We start from the raw sequence: 7,500 nt of genomic DNA on the forward strand, positions 1-7,500 counted from the left end.
ACACATCCTCCCAGGTCACCCCACCTAAAAATAAATAAAATAAAAACAAATTAAAAACACGCACCAGAGTTTTAGTCCATCATTCAGTCATGTTCCACAGCAGGTCCTGCACAAGAACGCTAAAGAACAGGAATCAGGGCGGGTTACAGAGTCGTGGCGTTCACACACTGCTTTCAGTTTACTGCCCTGACTCGGTCACATAATCAGTTATTAACACCAAAGGCGCTTCAGCTTTAGATTAGACCACAGTAAAAGGCTTGGTGTAGAGAACAGCCTTTTATCGGTCGCTCATGAGCTTATCAGCACGGCCGCTAAAAGGTCAGCTCCTGTAAACGATTGAGCCAATTAAATAATTCAGAGGGGAAGTTGATAAGGAATCCAGAAGCCACCCCAACCCTAACCCGAACACACCCCTGGACAACCCACGTATACAACCGTCACGAACCCTTCGGGGGCCAAGCCCAATACGAAGGGGCTCCGCCCACATCCCAAGGGGTTTTGGCTTTGGTTGAGAAAATCTAGTCGGGTTTTAATAGGGGCTCAAGACAATAATATAGCGGTCGTTTCGATTGGTTGAAAAGGTCGATGAATTTTACTCGAGTGCCAGAACTGAAAGAACACGAGCTTTATATAACCAAACAAACCAATTTGTCAACTCATAAAAGTAATCATTTCGAGTTTCAAGTTGTGCACCGGAATTTTCAGAAAAAAGAAAAAACCCCAGAAAAACGCTCAGCGCTGCATTTCTTTCAGTCCCGCAAAAGATGTGCTGTTGTACATAACAGCGCAGTGTATGCTGTGATATAACACAAAAAACACTTTGTGATGAGGGATCATTGCCGTGACAGCAGCCCGACGCAGGCTCTGACAAATGCTGGGAGAAATCTAGGTTAAGTGTGGCCTGACCCTGAAGCTGAGAGAACGGAGAGAGAGAAAGAAAGAGGGGGAAAAGAAAGGAAGAGGAGCGAGTGGTAATGAAAGGAAGGGGCAGGGTGTCCCAGACCTCGCCGTTGGCAGCCGTCTGGAAGATCAAGCGGAAGTATTTTTGGGGGGAAGGTGGGGGGGGGGGGGGGGGGGGCGTCAGTGTCTGACATTATCCCTGACAGTCGCTGTTAACCTGAAGCTTTTTCTTCTTTAGCAAATTTGTTCTTCAACAGTTCCATTTCCCCTCACACACTTCAAGCGATTCCAAACAGGTCCAAGTACACTGCAAGGACCAACTGCACACATCCGGTGAATGAAGTATGTCTCCACAAATTCACACACAGGAGTTTTTCAGGATTATGTTATGGTTTGGTATCTTTGTAGGGGGGGGGGGTTCTGAAAAACAGTGCAGCTAATTCTGCTAATATTAGCACGTTAGCATGCATCAGTCGCTTCAGGACAACACACGGAGCGGCAAACACTCGTGGAAAAAATATTTTCTCGCTCCGAATTTGGAGCACCCCGGCAGACTCACAGGCCGCAACACTCATCTCGTTCACCATCTGGTGGCACATTCCTGCGGGGGAGGAAAAATGTTTCTTCATGCCCGAATAAAATATCAAAGATTTCCCAAATTAAAGGAGGATTCACGGAAGAACCGTGTCCGTCGGTGCGCGGCCTGGAACCGGGGTTCGACGCCCTTGTGCTCTGCTGCATCCTGCAGTGCATTGTGGATCCTCACAGCAGGTGACCCACAGAGACAACGGCAGCACGGGGAACCGGTGCATTCTGGGAGAAGTGTCGGACACGCTCTCACGCGGTAACGACCCAGATAATAGGGGCGACGTAGCTCAGGCAGTAAGAGCAGTCGTCTGGCAGTCGGAGGGTTGCCGGTTCGATCCCCCGCACGGGCTGTGTCGAAGTGTCCCTGAGCGAGACACCTAACCCCCAAATGCTCCTGACGAGCTGGTTGGGGCCTTGCATGGCAGCCAACTGCTGTTGGTGTCAGTGTGTAAAAAAACTCACATAAAAACACATGCAGTGCAATAGGTATGCCTTATTCCGTGTGTCACCTATTGCTTTTATGACCCTGACGAAGACCTAGTGTCGATATGTATTGGTTTAATTTTTTAGCCTTTTCTTTTGCTACCCTATTTAATAAAGGCGTCTTGTCTATTTCTACACCTGGAGACAAGGTGCCTTGGTGCCTTGAGTGTATTTACATTTTAGAGGAGATTTTATTTTATTTTTTGGCCAAGATTACAGTTTTATATCAAACTATACCAAATTTATCACCAGGAACCGTGGGGGGTGGAGGGGGGTGGAGAGGGGGGTGGAGGGGGGGTGGGGTCACCTCTCGTCCGGCCGGACAGCGTGGCAGTAGAAGTCGGGCCGGTTGACGAAGAAGCCGGTCCTCTTCACCACGTTCTCCGCGATGAGGCTCAGTCGGTCCAGCACGTTCCACAGCTTGCTGCACCCAGGGGCGAAACGACACAAAGCGAAAAAACCTCATCAGCAAACGCCCCCGCCGACGCTCCGCAACGTAAACACCCACGGCAAACAAACGCCACGCTTCCCTCTCAAAGGCAGCGCAGTCGAGCTTTCAGAGGCAGCCTTGAGAGGACACGTAACGAGGCCGTGGCACACGTACACTCGACCGCCGGCGTAACTGTAAGCTCCGGCATTAGGGGCGTATCGCTGATGTTTCTGTCTTTTATCATTATTACCAGATGCCACGTGTTCCCGGCCATGTGAAAAGCATCCAGGAGATCATAAGGCAGCCAATGAACGGCGTTCATAAGGCAGCCAATGAACGGCGTTCATAAGGCAGCCAATGAATGGCGTTCCTAAGGCAGCCAATGAACGGCGTTCATAAGGCAGCCAATCGACAGCGAGGTCGTACAGCTTCTGCGCGATCACGCGGTTTGCCTTCTCTGTCACGTGGAAGCCACAAGGGCCTCGCGGCTGATTGGCTCTCATCAGCACCCAATAGATAGTGTTTGTTTTTTCCCCCCCTCGGAGCATTCCACGTGACCTCAGGTTGTTGTTTACTGCCGCATTAGTGAGGAGTAAAGAATTAAACGTAAAAGAAAAAAGAAAAAGGATCGGCAAGGCGCCCCACGGTGGCCGGTATTCTCATTAGGCGGTGAAAAAGATTGCGATTCGATACTCCGCACAGCCCTGAAAGGTAGCACGACTGAAGACTGATGCACAAACTGCAGGCAGCATCAGAAGATGCAAAAGATGGGTTTCTGAGCTCTGCCCACTCTCCCCCCTCCCCCCCCCAGAGTGTTTCCATGGATACATCCATTCGTGCCAATCGGGGGGGGGGGCAAGGCGAGGACACAGCTGGAGGAGCGCTGGGCTGTAATCCGAGGGCTACGGGTTTGAATCCGAGTGTGGGGAACAGCCTCGTGAGAAGGTATCAAGGTACATTTACAGGGAACAGCAGGGAAGTTCAGGCCTGGCATTTGTGGTGTAGTGTAGTGTAGTGTATTGCAGTGTGTAGTGTAATGTAGTGTATTGTAGTGTAGTGTAATCTGGTGTAGTGTATTGTAGTGTAATGCAGTGTAATGTAGTGTAGTGTAGTGTATTGTAGTGTAATGTAATGTAGTGTAGTGTAGTGTAATGTAATGTAATGTGGTGTAGTGTAATGTAATGTAATGTAGTGTATTGTCGTGTAATGTAATGTAGTGTAGTGTAGTGTAATGTAGTGTAGTGTATTGTAGTGTAGTGTAGTGTAGTGTATTGTAATGTAATGTAATGTAGTGTAATGTAGTGTATTGTAGTGTAATGTATTGTAGTGTAGTGTAATGTAGTGTAGCGTAATGTAGTGTAGTGTAGCGTAGTGTAATGTAGTGTAGCGTAGTGTAATGTAGTGTAATGTAATGTAATGTAGTGTAATGTAATGTAGTGTAGTGTAGTGTAGTGTAGTGTAGTGTAATGTAGTGTAGTGTAGTGTAGTGTAATGTAGTGTAATGTGATGTAATGTAATGTAATGTAGTGTAGTGTAATGTAGTGTAGTGTAATGTAAAGCAGTGTAGTGTAGCGTAATGTAGTGTATTGTAGTGTAATGTAATGTAGCGTAGTGTAATGTAGCGTAGTGTAATGTAGTGTATTGTTCTGTAATGAGGCCGCACCTCTTGGTGTAGCGCGCCATGTCCCAGGCGATGTAGTCGATGCAGTGGTCGGGGGGGAGGAACTGGTTGAGGTTGATGATGGCGGGGAACAGCTCCTCACTCAGGATCTTCTCGTGCTTCCGCTTCTCCCGCTTCTGCAGGGTCACATGACAGCGGAGAGTGATGTCACACATCACGTCACCACGCAATTCAGGAAGTAATTTAAGAAAAGAAAACATTAGTTTATCCAGACGAGTCGTGCCGAGATAAAAAATAAAACATATTTTTGAAGTGAGCCCCGGTCAAGAGACATCAGCAGACCATATTGCACAGCGCAGTACAAGACAAAGCAAGCAAATCCAATAAATAAGAATAAATAGATAAATAAATAAATAAATAACAATCCTATGAGGATGTAAGTAACTGAGCGAATGGAAAAGGAGTTGACCGCTATCTCTGAGGAAGAGGCTCGGCACCCTAATGACAACACAGACTCTGGTCAATCCGCCATTTTTTTATCCGGAGAGAACAGGCACGTGGAGCACTCCACGAGGAGGAAGAGAGGAGGAGAGAGGGAGGAGAGGAGAGAGAGGGAGGTGATCGAGGGAAGAGAGGGGAGGAGACAGGGGAGAGGGAGGGAGGAGAGAGGGAGGAGAGGAGAGAGAGGGAGGTGATAGAGGGAAGAGAGGGGAGGGGACAGGGGAGAGGGAGGGAGGAGAGAGGGAGGAGAGGAGAGAGAGGGAGGTGATAGAGGGAAGAGAGGGGAGGAGACAGGGGAGATGGAGGGAGGAGAGAGGGAGGAGAGGAGAGAGAGGGAGGTGACAGAGGGAAGAGAGGGGAGAGGGAGGGAGGAGAGAGGGAGGAGAGGAGAGAGAGGGAGGTGACAGAGGGAGAAGAGAGAGAGGGAGGAGAGAGGGAGGAGAGGAGAGAGAGGGAGGAGGGAGGAGAGGAAAGAGAGGGAGGAGAGAGGGAGGAGAGGAGAGAGAGGGAGGTGATGGAGGGAAGAGAGGGGAGGAGACAGGGGAGAGGGAGGAAGGAGAAAGGGGCGGAGAGAGGGAGGAGAGGAGGAGAGAAAAGAGAGGGGAGGAGATTTTCTGCAGTGGTACTACACTGTCAAACTGTTAGTGCTTGAAAGGCAGCTGGTTAGCACAGCCACACCCGCCCCCCACAGCCAGCCAGGACACTGTGTGATATTAACTAGTGGAATAGAAATCTCAGTCCCTGTTGCCACATCGAACAGATCCCTGCAACTCATCACACGAACAAGCTCCATTATCCCTGTTATGACCCCCAAAAAATGTACAGGACTGAATATAATTTCACCAACGCATCAGACGAATTAGCGAACAATGCAAGAATGGGTAGACGCATACACTCAGTGAGCACTTTATTAGGTAGACCTGTACACCAGCTTGATAATCCAAACATTCAGCCAATCATGTGGCAGCAACTAAAATGCGTAAAAAAGCATGCAGACCAAGGCTGGCTGGCAGGCTGTTTTTCAGACCAAATGTCAGAATTGGGAAGAAAGTGACTGTGGAATGATTGTGAGTGCGTTGAGTATCTCAGAAACTGCTGATCCCCTGGGAGCTTCATGCACAACGGTCTCTGGAGTTTGCTAGCCAAAGCTGACAGGAAGATGACAGCAAAGCAAATAACACATTACAACATTGGCATGCAGAAGGGCACCAAACACAACACGTAAAACCTCTTAGTGGATAGGCGACAGCAGCAGAAGACTATCAAGTCAAAAAAAATAAGTCTAAACAAATCCCTAATAAAGTTCTCACTGAATGTATACATACTTTTAGCTTCATTAGGGGCGACTGAGATATAACGCACCGGGGAACTACAGTCGTAAGCGTCTGAGGTAGCCCTTACATAGCTGATTGTGAAACAGTCACTTTCCATAGCTCTTATACCTTTCTGTGCAAAATATTTGTGGAGACAGCGGCACGCCTGCGTTCGCTCCTGACCAAAGGTTTGAGCCGGTTTGAAGTCCCCTCCCCCCCCCGGGTCTTTCATCTGAGGCGCCGCTTCTGATCGTGGCGGGAGGGGAGGATTCGGCTCGTTCTGCGGACTGACCTTTCATATCTACACACACGCATCAATCAGCCTCTGAGCCAGCAGGGTCCAATTACCAGAGCATTACTGCACTGTTCACCCCAGCTGCTGCTGATGCCTCTCTACAACTCTACCTCTCTACAACTCTACCTCTCTACAACTCTACCTCTCTCTACCTCTCTACCTCTCTCTACCTCTCTACCTCTCTACAACTCTACCTCTCTACCTCTCTACAACTCTACCTCTCTACCTCTCTCTACCTCTCTACAACTCTACCTCTCTACCTCTCTACCTCTCTACAACTCTACCTCTCTACCTCTCTACCTCTCTCTACCTCTCTACAACTCTACCTCTCTACAACTCTACCTCTCTACCTCTCTACAACTCTACCTCTCCCTACCTCTCTACAACTCTACCTCTCTCTACCTCTCTACCTCTCTACAACTCTACCTCTCTACCTCTCTACCTCTCTACCTCTCTACCTCTCTACAACTCTACCTCTCTCTACCTCTCTCTACCTCTCTCCACCTCTCTCCACCTCTCTACAACTCTACCTCTCTACCTCTCTACCTCTCTCTACCTCTCTCTACAACTCTACCTCTCTCTACCTCTCTACAACTCTACCTCTTGCTACCTCTCTCTACCTCTCTCTACCTCTCTTTACAACTCTACCTCTCCACCTCTCCCTACCTCTCTACCTCTCTCTACCTCTCTACAACTCTACCTCTCTACCTCTCTACCTCTCCCAACCTCTCTCACTCACTCTCTTTCTCTCTCTTTCTCTCACTCTCTCTCTCTCTCTCTCTCTCTCTCTCGCCATCTCCATCTCCCTCTCTACACCTTTCTCTCCATCTCACTCGCAATCTCTCTCTCGGTCTATTTCTCTAACCCTTTTTGTCACTATCATTCTCTCAGGCCCTCCGCCTCTCTCTAGCTCTTTTGGTCGCACTCTCTCTCCATCTCTCAGTCTTTCTCTCTGTACCTCTCTCTCCATCAATCTCTCTCCTTCTGTACCTCTCTCTCTCTCTCCATCCCCCTCTCTCTCCCCATCCCCCTCTCTCTCCCCATCCCTCTCTCTCCCTCTGTACCTCTCTCTCCATCTCCCTCTCTCCCTCTGTACCTCTCTCTCTCCCCATCCCTCTCTCTCCCTCTGTACCGCTCTCTCCCCATCCCTCTCTCTCTCCGTCCCTCCATCTACCTCTGACCATCTCTCTGTGTGTACCCCTCTCTCTCTCTCTGTACCCCGCTCCCTCTCTCTCTCTCCATCCCTCCCTGTCCATCTCTCTGTGTGTACCCCTCTCTCTCGCTCTACCTCTGTACCCCCCTCTCCCTCTCTCTCTCCATCCCTCTCTCTCCCTCTGTACCTCTCTCTCTCCATCCCTCCCTCTCTCTA

The 7,500-nt window shown here is 49.3% G+C and overlaps 1 protein-coding gene across 1 annotated transcript in view; it reads right to left on the reverse strand.

Moving 5' to 3' along the window:
* The window catches only part of fig4a (FIG4 phosphoinositide 5-phosphatase a), a 60,773-nt gene that overhangs the window by 31,879 nt on the left and 21,394 nt on the right, over nucleotides 1-7,500 (reverse strand). The window contains exons 12-14 of the mRNA XM_061241594.1: nucleotides 4,065-4,198; nucleotides 2,279-2,395; nucleotides 1-24 (exon numbers count right to left, since the gene is read on the reverse strand). The exon at nucleotides 1-24 is cut by the window's left edge and continues 22 nt beyond it. Coding sequence (XP_061097578.1) covers nucleotides 1-24; nucleotides 2,279-2,395; nucleotides 4,065-4,198 — 275 coding nt within the window. The remainder of the gene's footprint in view (nucleotides 25-2,278; nucleotides 2,396-4,064; nucleotides 4,199-7,500) is intronic.

The sequence above is a fragment of the Conger conger genome, chromosome 5 (assembly GCF_963514075.1).
Source record: "Conger conger chromosome 5, fConCon1.1, whole genome shotgun sequence".
Classification (NCBI taxonomy): Eukaryota; Metazoa; Chordata; class Actinopteri; order Anguilliformes; family Congridae; genus Conger; species Conger conger.